This window comes from Dicentrarchus labrax, unplaced genomic scaffold (assembly GCF_905237075.1).
Source record: "Dicentrarchus labrax unplaced genomic scaffold, dlabrax2021, whole genome shotgun sequence".
Lineage (NCBI taxonomy): Eukaryota > Metazoa > Chordata > Actinopteri > Moronidae > Dicentrarchus > Dicentrarchus labrax.
Window position 1 is genome coordinate 15,303,653 of NW_026136709.1, and position 20,943 is coordinate 15,324,595.

At 41.1% G+C, this 20,943-nt stretch overlaps 2 protein-coding genes across 6 annotated transcripts in view; one reads left to right on the top strand and one right to left on the bottom strand.

Moving 5' to 3' along the window:
• Positions 1-13,811, top strand: part of LOC127369321 (sodium/hydrogen exchanger 9) — a 59,128-nt gene extending 45,317 nt beyond the window's left edge. Inside the window, exons 13-16 of one of the 5 annotated variants that reach the window (XR_007886055.1) lie at positions 1,615-1,678; positions 3,569-3,614; positions 5,514-5,569; positions 12,798-12,891. Coding sequence is in view for 1 of the 5 variants with exons in the window: in XM_051410572.1 (XP_051266532.1) it covers positions 3,569-3,614; positions 5,514-5,569; positions 12,798-12,903; positions 13,014-13,184 (379 nt within the window). In the remaining 4 variants the exon portion in view is untranslated. Of the gene's footprint in view, positions 1-1,614; positions 1,679-3,568; positions 3,615-5,513; positions 5,570-12,797; positions 12,904-13,013 lie in introns of those variants that run through there. The other 4 variants (XR_007886056.1, XM_051410572.1, XR_007886057.1 and 1 more) reach the window with 4 other exon arrangements.
• Positions 13,812-15,511: 1,700 nt separating this feature from the next.
• Positions 15,512-18,441, bottom strand: chst2b (carbohydrate (N-acetylglucosamine-6-O) sulfotransferase 2b). The gene has a single exon (XM_051410583.1). The coding sequence runs from the start codon at positions 17,853-17,855 to the stop codon at positions 16,458-16,460; it is 1,398 nt and encodes a 465-aa protein (XP_051266543.1). The 5' UTR covers positions 17,856-18,441; the 3' UTR covers positions 15,512-16,457.
• Positions 18,442-20,943: the final 2,502 nt, after the last annotated feature.

The window sequence follows — 20,943 nt, forward strand, 5'->3', positions numbered from 1 at the left end:
CTCTATCTCTCTATGCTCCCCCATCTAATTCTCTCTCATTCTCTCTCTCTCTCTCTCTCTCTCTCTCTCTCTCTCTCTCTCTCTTTCCCTGTCACAACAGCAAGTAGAGGAAATTGCACAGCAGAGGGGAGGAGTGTTGTAACTGAATTTATCCTGCCTGTTGAAGTATATGCTACTTGAGTACTTGCACTCAAGAAGAAACTCATCCCAATGTTTATTAACCAGTACTGCTAATCACATCAAGTGGAGATTTTCTCCTCCTGAGGACAGGATGGCGAGGAAAATGTTTTGCCTGCATGTAAACACGGTTAATTTCTACCTGAAGACTGCCTTCCGAAATAAGAAGATATATTATAAATGAGCCATATGTGAAAAGTAGTTGACGTTTCTGTGATGTTGCAACGTCTTCTCTGGAGGCCTTGTGTACAGTACGCCTACAGCACACCAAGCAGCTTTATCAGCCCACCACTGTCAGCCTGCCTGATAACAACGCAACGGAGACACAGGCACACATGTATGTACACACACACATAATACATCATTGCTCAAGGCCTTAGTTATTTTGCTCCTCTTCTTTTTCTCTATGAGGCACAGTGGAAATATAAGCATGCAAGGAGGTGTTTATGGATGGGCGTGGGTGCTTTCTACATCCTTCTCGGTGTGTAATTTCCAACCTTTTTATGTTTATATATGTGTTGATAAGATATAGTACAGATGTAGTAAAAAAAAATCAGCTACTTTCTCTGACAATTTTTAAAAAGCACAAACACAGAAACCTCACAACGTGTTCATATTAATAGCAACGTTCTCCAAAAGCCTGGATGAGTCGTCAGTGAAGGCCTTGTGCAGCACGCTATGTCATCCTGGAATGTGCCCAGAGATATTTTAGTCACAGTGGAGCTTGGCACAAGACAGTTGAGATGGTATCAGCACATTAAGAGCCCACAAACAGAGAAGGAAGCATAGACTTTGGTTTTAGAGGCTGCAGATGAGTGGTAGAAAAGCAGACACAACTCAATCTTACAATCTCGCCAGATTGCGGGATATTGAGTTACTCCATTGTGTATTTCTTTTTTGACTGAATCGATTGGAGGGGTGTGATTTCCCTGCAGAATGGAAGGAACTCCACCTCATTTTGGGAGTTAACTGGGCCAAAGCAGGATTGCATACCTCTATGGAGGCTCATTACAGAAGTATCAGTGACTCAGCTCTTGTATCAGACCCTATTTCCTGAAGTAGATATACATTTATTCAAAGTTTACAGACTTTCCTCCTCTCTCTGTCCTCCTCAAATGTGTCTCTGGCAGTCCACTCATTTGCGGATTCATGTCTGTGAACTAGAGTAGTTAGATTAGTTTAGATTTGACTGTGTTGAATGTCAGTGTGTTGCAGAGAAGGGTAAAAGGGCAAAGGGTCACATCAGTTTAAAAAAATGTGATACTGTGAGAGCAGGCTAGCTGACAGCGAAATATTTTCTCCGAAGCAGACCGTCATCCCATGCTTGCAAACAAGACACCCCCCCCCTTGCCGCTTCTATTCTCTTCTATTCTCTTTTATGTCCTTCTGTTAGTCAATCTTTCACTCACCAAACTCACCATTTCTCCCTCTCTCCAGCAGCACCTACTCATTCTGTCACTCTCATGTCACTGCAGACTATCTCACTCACCATCGTGATCAGGTAACTGGAACTCACTCTCTTGTTTTTGCTCTCCTCCCTTTATTCTTTTTGCGCTAGCCTCAGTTTGTGTTCCTCTTCTTGCTCTTTCACCTCACACCTTATCTGCCCTTCCGTCTGTTTATCAGCCTGGCCTCTCAGTGACAGAGCCTACTGCCATGGAATGTATCTCACCAGCTGAAGGCAATGCGTCACAGCCACAACACTTTGCACTACACCAAAACAACTTGCTCGAGTGTGGACCCAGACAATGTTGCATAATAACGACAGATTCACAGAACAGACAGAAGCACCTTCTTTATATTCATCTGCAATTTTAGCACATTTTCAACCTCAATTCCTCTTTTCTGCAGAAAAGATACATGTGGTGGGCAGAAAATAAATAGAGAAGCAGAGAACCAGAGATGGTGGTAGGAGGAGACAAAGAAACAGAATTAAGAGGAGGTGGGAGGTGATAAAGACAGGAAGAGTGATCTGAGGGAGTGAAATGGATTTTGAGATGATAAAAAGGGAGAGAGTTGGATGAAAGTGGAAGACAATGAGACATTTCTAAGAAGAGCGAGGACAGCAAAGTATTTTGTAAAACAGGAACAGAAAAAATATTAGGTTGCAAAAATAAAGAAAGAGAAAAAGATTGATGGGGCTTAGATAAAGAAGGGCGTAGAGAGGAACTTAAAGGGGAAAAAAACAAAAAAAGAGAGGAAGAGAGAGGGACAGATGGTGAAAAAGAAAAACAAACTGATGGATGGTTTGTTAGGATAGGCCACAACCAGCCAATCAAATTAATGCCCATGATGTTTTATTGATAAGGTTCATAATAGCCTCCATTCATACTGCATGTGAGAACCAATAACAAAAGGAGTGATGGTAAAAGAAAAGAAAAAAGAAGAAATTGAAACACCGCAAAGACAAACATCGGAGATGTAACATGGAGGGACGGCAGCCAAGACAAATAAAATTAGCACGACCTTAAGTAGCCTCAGCGCTCTAACGCTCTGATGAGAATCACCTCTCTTGTGTGTTATTGCACAAACCTCTCAGTGAAAGGCTTTGGCGTCAGCACATTCGAGATTCGCACAAAGCCAGACACACACACACAGTGCACAGTGATAGTGGTATCTTCAAAATGTCCTGAGCCTTGCAGGAGTAATGCTAGGCTATTAGAGTTAACTGCTGACCTGTAAGAACTAGCATCGACAGCCATCTCGCACTCAGCATCCCACTGAGCTATGTGAGAAATTACACACCCACAGTTTACTGAAGGAAGGACTTTGATGATGATTTCAGAAATTATTATCACGTGACTTCAGAAAGGAGAAGAATAAAGTTATGATGGGGCTGCAGTGTGGGGGTTCTGTTCAGTGTATATAGATGCAGGAGAATGCGGGCACACGATGAGATAACGCCCTTGTTTCCGCGATGAAGCAGCTCACTAGGCTGTCACTGGCCAGTGCTGAGTCACTTTATTTCAATTCAGAGCGAGCGAGCAGCCAGTGGGCCTCTCCTCTCAGCCCTGCTGCTCAAGCACGCCTGCAGCAAACTGAGGTTCACACCTTGAAGGGGTAATAACCACAGCCAAACTGAATATCAAGCATAATTGCTACGCTGTTTTGTCATTTATCAAAGGTTTACCCAGCTGACATTTTCTTGGTGTGATGTGGAAGACGAGGCTGATTTGGATGAAACAGTTTGAAAGGTCATGTTCAAACTGAGCCGAGTTTCACACTGACTTTCCCTTTCATTGTGAAGTCAAATGCAGCGCTAGACAGACAGTTTGAACAGGTATAGCGTCACATGTAGTGGAGGATCAGACCCTTGGGATTTGTCTCTGTCTCTTTGTCATTTTTATTGAATTGAGTCAGGGCTTGATTGTACTTGGTTCATTCTCTACAGAATGGGGGTGGATGCAGATGAAAATCCAGAGGACCTTTCTTTTGAGGTAAAATCACCTTATTGTCACTATTCTGTAATCCATATTTTATCCACTCTGTTTATTGTCGCAGTCTTTGTGCTTACTGCCATTTCAATATGAACCTGGGCAGTTCTGCTGCAAGTGGCCCTTTGAAATAGTCATGCTTCAGCAGCTTCCATCTACAGGACTGCATACAAAATATGATGTCCAGTAAATCTCTGTTCAATTATGTAGAAAGTATTCATAGAACTACCTATTGAAAGCTTAAATAAGTGGAATTACCTCACATATTGCGTATGTTGCAATGTAAAATGCTCTTTTTTTTAAAGTAGGTTATAAAACATTAATTTTGTATATACCAGACAGCAAAGCATAACTCTGACGTCATTGTTTAATATCATTGTACCTCCATTTAGCTGTGGGATCAATTAAGTCTATCTTATCTTATCTTTTCTTGATAGCTCTTGTACATTTCTCATCAATCCCATTTAGAGTTTTGAGCATTAGTGCTACTCAATATTATTGCATTACACTACAGTCAGTGGTTGTTTTTGTGTGCTTTAAAACATTAACATTAACATCATTGCGAACAGTAGGCCTAATGATCTACCTAGAGTTTTATGTGATTCAGTTTAGGTATTCAGGGGATTAATTTTTCATGAAAAGTCCCTGCCAGTATACATAAAACTTTAAAAACATGGAGCTAATTTTCAAAATATGGAGAGAAAAATGACAGATGCCAGTAGGAAACATCTTACAAAACCTAAAACGACGCCATAAACACTGATGAAATGATTTTCATAACAACATCTTTAAAGACGACCAAAGAATTATAATTAAAAAGAAACTCTGCAGCTTAATTTGCTTTCCAGATGACTTCAGCAGCTTCTATTCTTCACTTATTCTCAATACTCAGCTTGTAAAAAGTGATTCTACATATGTATACAGTGGACTGTGCTATGAGCTGTGGTTTCTGCTTAGTTGCAGCTCTCTGCACTGGAGGGAACAAAGTGGGAGAGCAGCAGCCGCATTCAAAGACAATGAAACTTAATTTGCTTAAGAGCTATTTTTAATCACCACAAAAGTGCTGCAGGGCTGTACTGCGTCACATTTTGAGTGTGTACATGTTTACTAAAGGTAGTGTTTTGCACGTGCTGCACAATACGTAGCATTTTTACACATTATGTGCAAAGCGAGGATTTGCCTGCCATCCTCTCCCAGTGACACATAAGCTTCTACCCTTTAATCTTGGCTCTGTTGTTTATTTTAACACCGCATGACATCAAAGTATAAAAGAGGTTCAAGAGAAGGAAATGCACTTTTGCTTCCTGCTAAATGATAGTCTCTAGCACATCCTTGCTGGCACGCAGACCTTCTCAGTGTACCTTTTTTGTTGCACAGGCACATCCACCCACACTCCCTCCCCTCCCACCCCACCATCACTGTTTCCCAGCACTCCATTCCCTCTCTTTCATCTTCTTATTTGACCTGACTCTTATCCGCACGCTGTGAATGGGACATGGTCTGGGCAGCTCCCTGGCATTATGAGGCCAGGGGGGCAGGCAGAATAGGCAGCGTGGCAGGTAAGTCTGGAGGAGAATCCCAGTGGAGAGGCGAGGCCGAGCTCCAGGGCTCTTTCTCATGGAAATGGATAAATGTAACCTTGCCCTGGGTGAAAGTCCGCTGGGGGCATGTTCTTACTGTAGCAAGAAGGAATCTCTAGTGGCTTTGCAGTTTTTTGAACAGGATTTTCCTATATAAGCACAGGGCCTGGGGTTTTTCTTGTAAAAGTGGAGGTCATTGGATATGGCCCCGCTGACCATCCAGGGGTGCATGTTACCAGCATTTCCATCAGGCAGCATGTATAGCCACCCCAGAGGGTCTGTGTGTGTCAATGAGTAACAGTGGTTCTCTCATGGCCTACAGGTTGCTACAGGGAGGCCAGACACAAACCGGAGCCTATGGCACTGTCTGGACTACAAGTATCCTTTCACTGCTTTCTTCTCCGGAGCACTCTCACATCTGCTGGCACTCATAATGGTTAATGCACTGGAGTAGTATTATACAATGAGTACAAGGAAAAAGACCAGAGTGCTTCGTTTCAGGGAATGTGAAGAAAGACCCATATGTTCTTTGATACAGAACAAACAGAAAGTTTGTGAACTACTTCAGGTGGGTGGTCCCCAAGCACTTATACAGTATATATGTCAACACAGTGGTATCAAAACAACTTACATATTATACTAGTTTTCCATTAAATGTGTATTAAAATGCATCTATGTATGTATGTAAGAAATATTTTTGACCAACAAAATCCACTGACCAGCACTGCTAATGTTCACAAATTAATTTATTATATTACATTTGTTTAATCAAATCAATTTGAACAAAAATGTAACCAGATTTAAAGTGCTTAAAGAAGAAACTGTGGTTTTACAGTGGGTTAAACCACAACAGCCTTTATTCTAAGCTAAGCTAACAAGTGGCTCGCTGTAGCCTTTATCTTTGTCGTATGAACATGAAAGTAGTATTGATCTTTTCATCTGACTCTCGGCAAGAAATTGAATAAGTGTATTTCCCGAAATGTCAAACTATTGCTTTAAAGTATTTACTGTTGACTGCAGGGTGAACTGGGTTCCTGTAAGCAGAGGATATCGTTAAATCATTTGGCAGTAAGAAAACGGCTCTGTCCCCTGCAGTGGAATTTCATGAGGACTGCATTAAGTTTAAGCTAATCTAATTTTACCAATTAATGGCCCCATGACCTGGCCCCGGTGTTCGGTAAGGAGCACATCATTTTACTTTATGGACTCTATCTCCACTGCAAAACAACGAGATACAGGTCTGTTAGTACATTAATTTAGAGTATTCATTTAATGCATGAGTGTGTTAATGTTAAAATTGGATTTTTAGAGGAGTGCATTTAAAGTGAATATATGATTGGCCATTGTTGGTAAACCATTAACCATCACTGTGGATTAGAAAAGTTCCAAAACAGCAGGTTTAGCTGTATGTGCTCTGTTCATGGAAAACAAGACAGTCTTAAGTCAACGAGTATGTTGGATTATACAATCACAGGAGAGACGTGCGTCATACTTAGGCTTGTTGAATCTTGTCAATTTTCTATGACAACAGTGTGACACTCAGTAGAGCAGAGTTTATGAGGAAATGGAATCTGTATTAACAGTGTCAACAATTTAAATCCCTCAATGTTTTTGTATTTTGTGGTGTCGCAAGAAACCTTTTATGATTGTATTAAGAACGGAAGCCTCAGCTTTCAACCAAAGTAATTAGTTTCTCGAGACAAGTTTGGCAGCGATTACAGCCTCAGGTTTTTCTGGTTTTGTCTGTATGGCCTCCTAGATTTGTAGATTTTTTTTTCACATTGTTCCTTGTCATCTCAAACATCATCAAACTGAATAGGAAACCTCTGTGAACAATTCCTTAAAGTAATTCTTAGATATTCAATAGGATATTTTCATACATCGTTGCTCCGCTCTATTGTCTGCAACCCTCTGAAATATTCTTTGAGAAGTGCTTCTTCCTTGTTCCTTTGTGTCCTTACAAGTCGCCATTGTCCCTGCTGCTGAAAAGCCTCCTCACAACATGATACTGCCACCACCAACATTTTTCACAGGATGGTGTCGGATGAGAGATAAACTCTGCCAAGTCTCTATCAAACCTTGTGCTTCACATTATAAAGGAATTCATTTCAGCTCATCTTAGAAAATCATTTGTATTTGATTTATTAGCAAGGATTGGAAGTTTCTAATCCAACCCATTTTCGGTTTAGGCTCTTAAACCACAAAATGCAGAAAAGGTGAATGTGGTTGAAGACCTTAAAAAATCCCTGTGAAGCACAGAACTTAGTGTCCCTCCTGCCTTTTATTTGACATTACGTGGTTTGTTGTTGCACAACCTTGCAGCTTCTGAGAACATTAATTCAAAAACGACTTTTCTTAGAACAGACTACTTGTTTTTTATAGTTATTGCCCAAAGAAATAAAGAAACTCTTACTCTTTGAGAAAAAATACTCTTAATTAAAGGTTCCATACAGCTTTGAACTGTTGAAGGCGTTTTTCAGACAATATTTGATGAAATTTCAAAAGGATTAGAATCCAGTTATCAGCAGAAGGTTATGTGACATAGAATTATACACACTTTCTGACAATACACATTGAATAAAAGTCTAGACGGAATTGAAAAAGCAGCTGAATAAAAATACTTTGTAAAGCATTTTCCACTTGATATTTGGAACATTTGCTTATTATTTGCTTATTCACTTTGCTAAGAGTTAGTTGAGAACTTTAATACCACTTTTAGATCTATATGATAAATATAGCTTAAATGCTGGAAATAAGAACAACAACTCTCCTGAATCTGCACCAAGGTAAGAAAATCCACCTACCAGCACCTTTAAAGTTCACTAATCAACACATTACATCTTCACACATCGGAGAATGGTGGAGGATGCCATCATCTTCCTGACACACAACAACCTTCTCACACCTGGAGAAGCAGGGGAGCTCTGTGAGAGTCATGTTTTTCGCCTTCTCCAGCACTTTCACCACCATCTGGAGCATACAGAGGACTGATGGAGAGATTTTACCTGAAACTCAATCAGTAAGACCAAAAGGCTACCAGATGAGCAGCAGGCTGGCTATCATGTAGTGAGAGAATGTGGAGAGGGTGGACTCATACAAGTACCTTGGGATCCAAATCAATGACTGGACTGATCTCACAACACTGATGCCTATTCTTCCTCAGACTCATATCTTATAGTGTGTTCAACAGGGTCTTGCAGACCTTGTACCAGTCTGTAGTAATACTGTTCTTTGCTGTGGTGTGCTGGGGTGGCAACATCAAGGCTGGTGAGGCCAGCAGACTCAACAAGCTAGTTAAGGAAGGGCAGCTCTCTGCTCGGGCTAGAACTGGACAGTCTGGAGTCAGTGGCAGAGAAGAGGGCATGAAGGATAAGATCAAAGCCGTCCCTGGAGAACACCCTCTCCCATTCTCCATGATAAAGTGTGGCAGATGGGCAGCTCATTCAGCCACCAGATCACCCCACCTAGAGCAAAACTAGGTCTACCAAAGCAGCCATACAGTTGATAAATGTGCTAGCACACACACATATAATATGACACCCTGAAAACACTGGTTACACAGATTTCAAGCTTTCATTACTTGCAACACAACATTGCAATCTGTGTAACCATAGTAACTAAACAAGAGTGTACCCATACCCATTGGCTATGGTTAAAAGTCTACATAGTGGGTTCATTTACACATTTGACAGAATGTTTGTGGATGCACGCAAATGTGAGCAAGAGAGAGGAAGAGTGGGAGCGAGGGTGGATGAGAGAAGCCGTGAGCAGGATGAAAGGCGCAGTCCTGGCCACTGTTTCCTATTGATGGAAAAAAAAAAAACGTATTATGGAGATGCTTTGATGTGGACCAGGTGAGAGGAGCCTTAGCCTGGATCCTGCTGCCAGGTAATTGAGCCTCAGCCTGGCTCGCTGGTGTCTCATCCTAAAGGAATACTGTACTGCTGCTTCCCTTAACTGTTTCCCCGTCAGCCGGACTTTAAGGCTCATTAGGACAAACGTTTTACTCTAAGCACTGATTTTGACAGACATCAAAGCCTGTTTGATCTTTGCTGCTGAAGGGGGTTTGCAGCCTGTGGTTTTGGGGCTGGAAACCAATGTTTTTGTTTTGACATTGGAATCTCAGGGGCCACCCGTGTTTAAGACACCCAGGGTGACTGCATTACATGGTTGTCTTGGTGATTTACATTTATGATATTATATAATATACCACAGTAGCAAAGCATAAACAGTACCATACAAAAATAGAGAGAGGTGGCATCAACTGTAAATATGAGCTGCTGACATTTTGTATTGTGTGTGAGAGTAGAAGTACTCATTATAGAGTATGGCCCCTTTCAGAGTGCATTATATTGTTGGATTTTTATTACTGATGCATTATAAGCAGCATTTTATTGTTATAGCTGCTCAGAGTGAATCTAATTTTACTGTATATACTTTACACACAGTTGGGTAGTGTAATCTCTCACAATGCGTTGTATTGATAAGATGATAATATGAGTCATATGTAAAAATTTGAATCTGCAAGGGAAATGCAGATGTCAGATAGATGTAGTGGGATAAAAAAAATAAGTGCAATATTTCCCACTAAAATACAGTTACAAACAAAAATCTGTCTACTTCCTGGGGTCTGGGCTGGTTATCTGGCAACTTCACGGTGAGAACAAGACTCCGGGAAGCCGCTATGCATGAAAGAAATAGAAGCAAACCACTGGACAGAGACAGGCTCGCTAATCACTGAGCTAATCTAACGGCTGCAAGCTGGCACCTCATATTTAACTGATATGAGAATTGTATTGATCTAACTGTCTAATTAGCTGCAAAAAAGGGAATAAGCATGTTTACCAAACTGTTTGTTTAATGTGGAGATATTGTCACAGCCCAAAAAAATTATGTTCTTAAATTAGAAATCATCAGATTCTAATTTAATGTGTTAAAAAATGGTTTATCAAGATGCTTTTTTAACATTCAAATGAGATGCCTACACTCTTTAAACAGACATATGTTTCAGATGGTTTTGGGTTATCTCCACGACTACATGAGAAAAACCTAAACAATAATACTTGTATTGATCTATTCATCTTTTATCCATTTAATTGAATTGTTTTTTCAGTTCATCTTCTTTATTTTGTTGTTCTTTTAAGTGTGAAGTACAGTAGTGGAGTAAATGTACTCAGGTACCTACTTTTGCCCACTGACTGATTAGAGGTCAGGAAAAGGTGACATGTAGGAAGGGAATGAGCTTTACTCGACGACGGCTGAAGCAGCAGTTGGGCTTCTACCTCCACACAACTACTCAGCACCTTTTCCCACACACACACACACACACACACAACACACACACACACACACACACACACAAACAACCTGACACTGTTGTGGAGCAGAAAGCAGCTCCAGCAGTTATAATTACCATCGCTGTCTAGTATGATGCCGGCATGGAGCAGGAGGACACCGTGCCGACAAGAAGACAACTCACTCCTGCAGGTCCCAAGGAAGTCATTATTCCCTCCTTTTCTACCTCTTCATCTTCCACCCTCTTTTCTCTCCCTCTCTTCCTCATTTGAGACATTTATAAATAAATCCAGTTAGCTGGCAGAATGGTGCCCATAATTCCCACCTCTTGCATATTGCTGATAACAGCACTAGAATGTAAGAATTGGCACCAAATAACAGATCAGTTTCCTCTTCCCTTTGTTTCTGTGCTCATGCCAGGGGATTGTGTACTTGCGTGCCACGTCTAAGTCCCGCATTATTCATTATAGGCTCTGGGGTACAAAGGTTCCTTTCGTCCAGAAATTACAGGATTGTTTAAGTATTGTTTTGTCTTTTTCCAAGTCACAAGGAGAGCAAAGTATGAACACCTGCAGGAGGGCTTTATTAAGGATCTGATTATTAATTAGAACTGTTGTTTACAGCTAAAAGCTAATAAGTGTGCTGCCATTTTTTAGGGCCTACAATGGATAGGATACAGAATCAAGTGTATTACAAGATTGGCTGTCACCAAGTTACTGTTTGCAGAAATGTAGGCCTGAAAAGAAGTAGTAGTGGGTGTGTAATATAGCATTGTTGTTATCAAGTGACTGAATACCATCATAGGTGTTAGGTGATTTTAGCTCACAACACCTCCAGAGGACTAACATCTGGCATCCAAAAACAGCTTCCTACTCCCGCTCTCACTAATTCGAGACATGCTCGCCGCTATTGCCTTTTATCAACACTTTAACACATTTATAGACCAGTTCTGACCTTGCCTCTGGTTTTAATCAAGTGCGAGACTGACCCGTCTTGCCTGAAACAAGATAACACGGCCTTTTTTCTGTGAGTAAATTATTTTTTATCTCTATCAAGCCCTCTGCAGCTGTGCTCTTGTAAGGCGCTCCCTCCTGGAAAGTCTTTTGTTGTAATTTTTTTGTAAAAAGATTAATTTTTGCACTTTTATTGCCTTTTGCGTATTAGATAGAAGCAGCTGAAGAGAGACAGGAAGGTGGGGAGAGAGAAAGAGAGAGAGAGGGGGTGACATGCAGCACAGGGCCACAGGTTGGAATTGAACTCAGGCTGCTGCAGTTAGGCTCTACCAAGTGAGCTACCAGGGCGTCCTCCTTTATTGCATATTTTATTGTGGGCTTTTATTACTTAAGACAGCAGCAGACAAGAGCTGGTATGTGTATATTAAATATGCTAACATCTTTACAAACTGGAACAAAAATAGCACCTAAAGCTTGAATGACTAATATCCAGCTCTCTGCAGTATGCTGTTTTGAAAAAGCCACTAGCACTTAATGATGGCAAGCTGACAATGGTCATATAAGAGGAACATTATGCTTAATATAATAGCATAAATGTTTATCATTTCGACATTGCATTAAGGGAATGAGTGCAGTGATGTCAGTGAAATCTGAAAATGGCTGTGTCATTGTTCAGCCTCTCACTGCTGTGCCTGGTGGAAGTGTGGCAATCTTCCTTGTATTTTATATTTTAACTTTTTGCTTGCATTGTAAAAAACAAAACAGGAAATATGGTTAAAAATACTTCAGTGACATGCTGACTGATGTGTATTATGTGTGACAGTGACTGGGATTTTTCAGCAGAGAAGTACTTCTGACAGCTGTACATGGTAAAAAAGTCCCATATTTACTGTTCCTATGTATATCACTTCTGTAAAAGATATTCTCATTTATGGATGTGTGTGTGTTTTTCTCCAGAAAAGAATGACTCATTTTAGCCAATTCTTTCTAACATAGTCAGTGGCCTCTGATTTGCCCTCCCACATCTGGGGCTAAAACAACATTCCTCCAAAACCTTTTGGTCCCACCCATAATTCACATAATTAGCTATGGTGATACAACTAAGATGTTAAACCTTGATCATCTTTATGAAGCGTCTAAAATCCGTCAGTAAAGCACTGCAATTACTTATTTTCACACATAATCGCAAAATGTGCCCCTAGTGGGATGTGCTTTGGTTCTGCTAAAATTAATTACAGTTATAACTTTGTGGCCTGGGGCCAGATCCAGAAACAGCTAAAAACAAAACAATTTCCTCTCTCCTGCTTACTGTAATTGACGCATAACTTTATAACAATGTAACCTTAACAAGGTCACAGATATCTGAAGCCGCTGCTGACACACTGTGGCCCTCCTTTGACTGACTCACTGCCACAGTGGTGTGGGGTGTTTTCGAGACTCTTCGGCAGAGTCCAAGTCCAGGAGGTAAGACTTCCCTTGTGTTGCTATATACTGTGCATATCTTCAGAGAAAAGGAAAAAAAATAAAGCTATCAATTAATATAATTAATTAATAATTTTTCACTTGCTTTTCAGGATGAAGAGCTGTGTGAGATTGAACCAGATGACTCCACCTTCATTCATTTGGAGAAAACCGAGGACCAGGTTGAATCTAAAAGAAGTGACTCTGGATCCGAGCACCAGGAAGACCTGCTGGAGGGAGACCTGGGTCTTGGCACTGCTGCAGCTCTGCCCATGGAGGCCTGAAGTTCCAGGAGTTACTTCTAACCCCAGCCTTTCAGCCCCCGCTGCCCTGAGGCTAAGACCCCTGCCTCCCACAGTGAATGGGGTCACTGGCCAGGGCATCTAAGAGGGGGCGACCGGGAGTCAAGAGCTGCAATAGCTCCGGAAAGGTCATGCACACCCCCCTTGTGCTGACATGCATGCAAAGACACACTTGCACAGAAGAAGAAATAACAATTACAAAGGCCATTGCTCTTTCTGCTACTCCGCTGATGATTTTCTTGGCTTGTTTTGCTTCAGTTTCAAGGAATTTAATAGCTGACATAGAGCGATTTGTCGCTTAAACTTACAGTTTAAATGCCTTACACAACAAACAGGAGGCAGAAATTGACCTATGTGTGCACAGTGTACTTTTGACACAGCAAGCAATGTTATAATGCAACAGTTCTGGTCACACATTAATTGCTAGTAAAGCTGCTTCGTGCTACTTGGTTACATAATGTCTTGCTTTCAAGCTTAAGGGGGAATTGCTCATGAGCATCCACTGTGATTGAAAGCTACGGTATTTCCCTTAATCAGCTGAAATGGTATTTTTTTGCCAACTTTGCTCTGCTCTTCCCCAACTCCTTATTAAACTTTTATTGCACTGTTTTCCTCCGCAATCCTTTTTAACTCATTCAAAATGTATTTCACTGAATTAATTAGCCCCTTGTCGCTCTCCACGTCTTGCTTATCATTCTGCAGCGAGCTAAAATACATCCAAATGCTTTAGTATATTAACGGCATTCAGAAAAGAGACTATCTGCATGTGAGACTTCTTTATAGATTGCACTTTGCTGCCTTCTGAGCGCATCTTCATAAATCTCAGGGCCCCCTCCCCCCCTGTGTGAAGCAGGGTGTTGTTATCTGCACAAATCCAATCTGTGAAGGTTAAGCTTTGTGAATATGCAAACTGTTTCTCTCACATTAATAAAGCCATTGTCCTTGAAGTGGGGGCTTCTTTATGTTTTGAATGCATGGGTGCATGTATGGAATGCTCCTCTGTTTGTGTTCTCAATTGCAGCAAAAACATACAATGTATTACCCTTTGTTTGCACTGGAGTTTGAATTCAGTTTTGTTCTGAGCCAAGGGGACCAAATGATAGCAACAGCCTTTCACCAGGAATCCTCCTCCATCTAATTCAGAGTACAATCTTACTAGTTTTCCTGTGGTTTGCTAAGATTTGGAGCTACTGTCTGTACAGGTCACCCAAAATGCTCTCCCCGTATGACAGCTCCTTCAGATGAACCACAAACCTTATTTTCATTGAAAACTACTCATTGACATACGCCCACCAGCTACAGCATCTATCTCTGTGCAGGAGGAACCAACTGTTCACAACAAGGCCTTACAACTTTTCTGCGTAACCTTGAGGGAAAACGCTGCCTGCTCAGGTTTCCGAGTGCAACTTTTTGGGCACTTTGATCATCACAAAACCAAATGCAACGAAGCTGTTTTACTGAAGTGAAGCTTTAACCTCAGCACATCAAAATCTAGATGTAGTAGGAGGAAAATCAGTTTTAACCTTTAATTTTTATACTCATAAGTTTGTTTTCAGGTCATCTGAGTTTATTCCCCTTGTTGAGCCATTTCTCTGAAATATTTGAGGTTGTGGTGCCAAAAAATTGAAGTTCTCAAGCGGCTGTAGTAACTACTTCTACCAACTAATTATTACAGTATTTCTGACTATTACAAATAATATATTTATGACACATACGTAAAGGTACCCTGTGGAGGTTTTGACCACTACTCACGTTATAAAGCAATGTTTCTAGTGTGTGCATTCGTGCAGATGATGTAATACATATTTCACAATGGTTTCACACTATTCCACGGATGTAAGGGTAGCGGTGAAGTACCAAGAAACACATCAATGCACCAGCAAAGGCTGGAAGAAGAAGACTGCCAAGAAGTACACCGATGTTAACCATGCAGGTTAAGAAAAATATGCTTTGCAATGATTTCACGACGAAGAGAATGCATTAAACATAGTAATTAGACCTCGAAGATACACGCCATGTTCTTTGGTGAGAAATGCTGAATGTAAACAGATCCTTTTGTTTACAGTAAACCTCCATAGGGCACCTTCAAGTTATGTAGCAAATAGCAACAAATGTGGAGCATTATTCCAGCACAATGGTTCTCAAATGGTGAGGGAAGGCACAGTGGTGCATAATGCAGTGAACTGAGGTATGCCTTGAAACATCTCATACATACAAAGAGCTAAATTATTACAAAATCTATATGTAATTAAAAATACATATTAATAGCATAGGTTTTTGTTATTCCAACATTGATTAAATCCAGTGGCTTGCCATGTTGTATTTTATTTTATTTGCATTTTTAAGGGAACCTTGCCTCATGCACCAAACTTTGAGAACCACTGACGTAGCGCTCATGTTTTTGATCATGATTTTTACATGTACAGCATTGCGGCTTGTTCAACACAGATGCATAAACTGTTTGTTAACTGTGTACTTTACTTGATGCAATATTCCCAGATCGTGTGTTTTTATAAGAGCAAGCAATTGTAAACATTTGAAATGGTAGAACAGACTGCTTACACCGACACCGAGAGAGACTTTCCAGCTCCAGAGCCATGACATTGTCCACAGTGCATGATATCATCCTACCAGGATTTGGTGACAAAAATCAAGACATCCTCTTTTTTTTTAAATCTAGAAATAGCACTACTGCTACCTCTGATGTAGCCTACTTATCACACCTCTACCTATGGCACATCAACAAACCAATTTATTGATTGTCTCTGACTTCAACCAAATCTTACAAATAAACATTAAGCAATGAGCTTTTTTTTTTTTTAAATCAGTTGTTCGTTGTTTTTTTTCTTTCATCAACTATTTTCACTTTTACAGACAGTATGGAGACTGAAAAAACAGATTTCTTGTAAGGTTTTTAACATTCAAAAATAACCCCAAAACATCCACTTTGTTGTGTCATCATAACAAGATACATGAATTATACAGTTGTTGTTTTTTTCATTGTTGCAGCTTCACTGATTAAGTCATTGTTCGTAGGCCTTGCATTGTCAAACATCCAATATTCCAGTATAAAAGGAGTGGTCCCTTCAAATACCACTGCAATTCAACTGAGGGAAACATGATACATTCCAAATGTGGCCAGTGGAGATCCTCGAACACTGATTTAAAGTAAAGCTTTAATTCCACAATAAGAGGAAACGGCACTCGATGCAAAATGAATATTAAATTAAAAGGTCTTTGGTGGTGAGTACGTTTTCACAGTTTGGAGTGTGTCAGTAGTGATTTGCTCAAGTCCTTGGCCTCCCCAGCTGTTCTGACTCTGTCGTACCCTAGAACAGACATGGCGTGGTGGCAGTAGTCCTCCACTTGTTTGATCTGTTGAATGCTGAGCACTGTTCTCCATGCACTAGCAGCTTGTGTGGCATTCCTGGATGAGACTATGAATGGCTTAGAGGAGGAGCTGGAGCCGCTGGTCATGTTCAGCGCAAATGACTCGATGTCATGGTTGGTGGTGAGGTTGGCAAAGCGGTAGATGTTCCGCAAGGTCTTAACTGGGTTCTCAACCAGGTCCTCATACCGCACAGCCATATACTTCCCTTTCAGCCAGCTGGGTGGGTTTAAGGCAGTCCTCAAAGTCCTGGAGGTGCGGTCACAGATCACCTCCATGGCTCCTATGGAGTGGTAGTCTGAGCCATCCTTCTTGTTGGCTTTGTGACCAGGATCCACAAAAGGGATCCGGCGAAGTTTAGGGTCCCTGCTGCGGACCACCTGTAAATTCTCCCTGATCAGACCGTGTCTGGATTTGATCCTGGAGTTGGCCACTGCCCGCGGGTCTCTGACCAAGTGTATCACCTTCAAATCCAAGGATGGATCCTCCATGAGTGGGGCCAACACGTTAACGTCCAAAATGCGCACCCCTTTAATGACTATGGTGCTATATTTGAGGCACTCCTCCTCCAACAGTCTAAGGCTTTGAGGGGGGCACTTTTTACACACCTTATCATCCACCATCCCCACCACCTCTTTCCTGTAGGCTGAGCAGAGGGGATATGAGCACACCACTTTATTGAGGGTGGCCCCAAATAGTCCCAGGGAGGTAAAATTCTTGCCCCCGGGGCTGTTGTAAAGTTGGAAAACAGACAGATCACAGCGGTATAAGGAGCTAAGCATGTCCCTGGCTGCCCCTTGTAAAGACACTGCATCTCCCGGGTACAGTTTCTGCCAGATGTGCCACATTGGCTCATACAAGAAGAACACTTCGGGATTTTGGTTAAAAAGCTCCCCAAAAAAGGACGAGCCTGACCTCCAGGTGGTCAGAACATAGATAAGCTGTCTCTTTTTAGCCAGAGAGGGCCTGTACAGGAAGCGAATGTCAGATCTGCTCTGATAAGTGGTGCTCCTCATCTGATGGTTACACTGCTGTGGCTCCTTAGTCCATTTATAATTAGCCAAGTTAAGCATAGTGAGGACCAACAGTAAGAAATAGGCCATAAATAACACAATCCTCTTCCTGCGGAGGACTTTCATCACGATCCCAGGCTGTGCTATTATCTTGGTATGATTCCTGTAGGTTTTAAGCTTTCTCCCAAAGCCAGCATCCTTCTCCCAAGGCGCTGTCAACTTCAGTGGTTGATGATATTGTTTGCCTCTCATCTGTACCCTCGGAGAGTGGCTCTCACCACTGGACAAAGCTCCTTACATCGACCGTGCACCGACACGCTCTGGAGAATGTATACAGCCTGTACTGGGAACTGATACCCAGTTGAATACCAGTTTATTAGGTAATATATTCACTACCAATTCGAAACCCACAACAACGATATCCGGTTTTCACTGCACTGCGCAATGTTCTTCATAGGAACGACGGATGAGAGGAGCGTTGAAGTTGTCCATGGCCAGCGTTGCGGTGGTTCTGTGGGTGGCCCGTGTTCAAAACAAAAAGGAAGGAGCCTTCATCATTGTAACAGACGCCCTGTTTGTCCATGTTCAGCGGAGGCATCCCTGCGCAGTTATCATCTGAAGCATCCTTGTGAAAGCAGCCTGGTGAGATTCAGGCACCGCAGACAATGAAACCGTAACGAGTCGGCGCGCCCGGCTGGAGCTCATATCATTCCGCATCTGCCATAACGGAGCAAAGGAATGGCCAGTATCCACAGTTTAAGAGCTGTTTGGTAAAAGAGTCCCCCCACCCTCGTTCTTCCTACTTCCCTGCTCGTTGAACTAATACAAACTAGACCGATTCAATCAGAATACAAGGAAAAGACCCGCCCACCCAGGGACTGCATTGGTCCGCGTCTTGACGTCGTGCGTCAGCGGGCTGCGCCATTGGACCCTGCCGCGCGTCCGTCTCGCTGCAGGCTCAATTGGGCTCCCACAGATGGCAGTAATGGTCGACTGTATGAAATGATGCTGTTGTTATGTTTCAGAGAGGTCTACCTCACTATCTGCATCCTTGTAACCACGCTCCACCCTTCGTTAGAAGACGTACAGCTGCACACTGTACCGGGTGCCTTACGAGATTCTGAGGGGTTCTCTTTACAAACGCCGCAACCTCACCCATCCCCATTGTCTTTAACTCTCTCTTTTGTTTGAATTCAGCTGTTTGTTTTTTAAGTTTGTATTAAGAGTCCTGCTTTTAAATTCTTACTGTGTTCTTTTTATAGTGAATGACCACAGAGAGGAATCAATATTTCAAATGTACAAATGTATTTGTTTTTCCCACTACAGCCTCAAGAGGGTAGCCCAGATCTATAAGAAAAAACAGCTCCCTGCACTGAAGGAAAAAATCCTGTTATTAATTAAAAGTATAGTGCGGTAAAATATGTTCCTGTACCACAGAGACATCGTTTGTGATGAAATATTACAATTCATAATTTAGAGTAAAATAGCCTATAACATTATGTGTACAGGAATACTGCTGTGTTTATTTCATTGACTGTAGTGGAAAACAGACAGCAACAGTGAATGACACTCCTCTCAAGTGGAATCAGCTGAAATCTGACAGCTGTTTCCCAGGAGCTGACAAGTCCTGGGAATCTGTAAGGCCATGTGTTAAAACAGAGGAAACCACATGCTCTGCAGATTGAAAATCATATTTCCTAAGAGGCTTGCCAGTTTGGGATTACAGCCCTGCACAACTGAACAGCATAAAAAGTGAAAGGGGTTAGGCCCTTTGACCCCTGATGAGAAATCTCTGGGCAATGTTATATCCAGATTGGGATTTAGTGATTTTATTGTAACCTCATTGTGCTTATTTTATCTATCATAGATCAAATAAAGCCATGTGTACTGTGTGCTTTTGATGGATTATTGAACAATACAGTGAATAATTCCTCTGTAAAATGTGTGGTGTTTGGTAATCTTTCTAGCTACTTATGTTGTAGTACTCATCCAATGCAGCTGTTTACAGTACAAAACCTTTGTGCAGACTGCCCTCTGCTGGAGCATATTGTGTCCAATCAAGACAAAGAAACACGTCTCTCTTTCGATTGTTGACATCACAACAGATTTCCTTTACATTACCAAAATTAAACATCTTATATGTAAATGATCTATTTTATCTATTTTATGCCTATTGAACAATTGACACAATGTTAAGTGGGCAGTGGAAATATTTTAATATCTTCCTCTGTTTTTTGATTACTTATTGAAATCTGATAATGTGGCACAGTATATTTTCCTACATCTTACACTAAGAGTCTGTATGTATCCCACATACATTGTACATTATGTTTTATCTTTCTAAGTTCAGTCTGATTAACTGAGGGCCATTCTGGGATGCTGTATTGTTGGATAATGAAGTGCAGCTATAGGACCCCTTTCTCCACTTGAAAGTATAATTAAAATTAAGTGGATTGGGAGAGGCTTATTTTAAAAATGCTCATAAAATTAACAGCTCCTCTCTGAAAGCTAATAATGGGGTGCCAAGTTTGACTCCACAGGCACTATTTTCTATGAACTCAGACTAGATTTATAATATTGTGTGTTGTTTTTTTTTCAGGTGCATGTCATGAATGGTAAGAGGCCACCTCATTATCTATGGAGAGCAAACGTGATTCATTTAATTTAATTTAAATAATATAGTATATAGATGTGTATCATTTTTAATATATTGCAACATTCTTTGAGTACATGCATGTAATGTAGGATTTGGATGTTTACTGGTCTGTGATAACTGTTATATACATATATATATATATATATATATATATATATATATATATATATATATATATATATAAAGCATCAGAGCCAGGAGGACAGCTTCCTGACTATATACAGACCCAGATATCTCTCTATCTCTCTCTCCATTATCCATATCAGTAAAGTCATGTCCCATTCATGTCCACACCAATGACATGGACGTGTTCACAAGCTCCTGCACAGACCATTTTTTCTTTTTGTCACATTGGTACGACCCTAGCCACACTTCTAACATATATGTATATATTTCACATAGCTAATGCTTCAGAGTTTATGCCATAAAATATACACAGAGCTATGATGTTCAGTGTTACCAGCACATGTATGTCTAATGGTCAAACATATGTCTAATAAATCTTCTGTTTAACTTCAAAGTATCTGTAAAATGTATTCTTGCAGTATGAAGAATGCTCTACCAGACACAGTATATCTGTATATATATATACACACACACTGAACAAAGATGCACTGAATTGCCCTGTTACGTAATCCTGAAGCCGGCTTTGCGCCTGCGAAATGAGCGAGCAGGTGGAGGAGG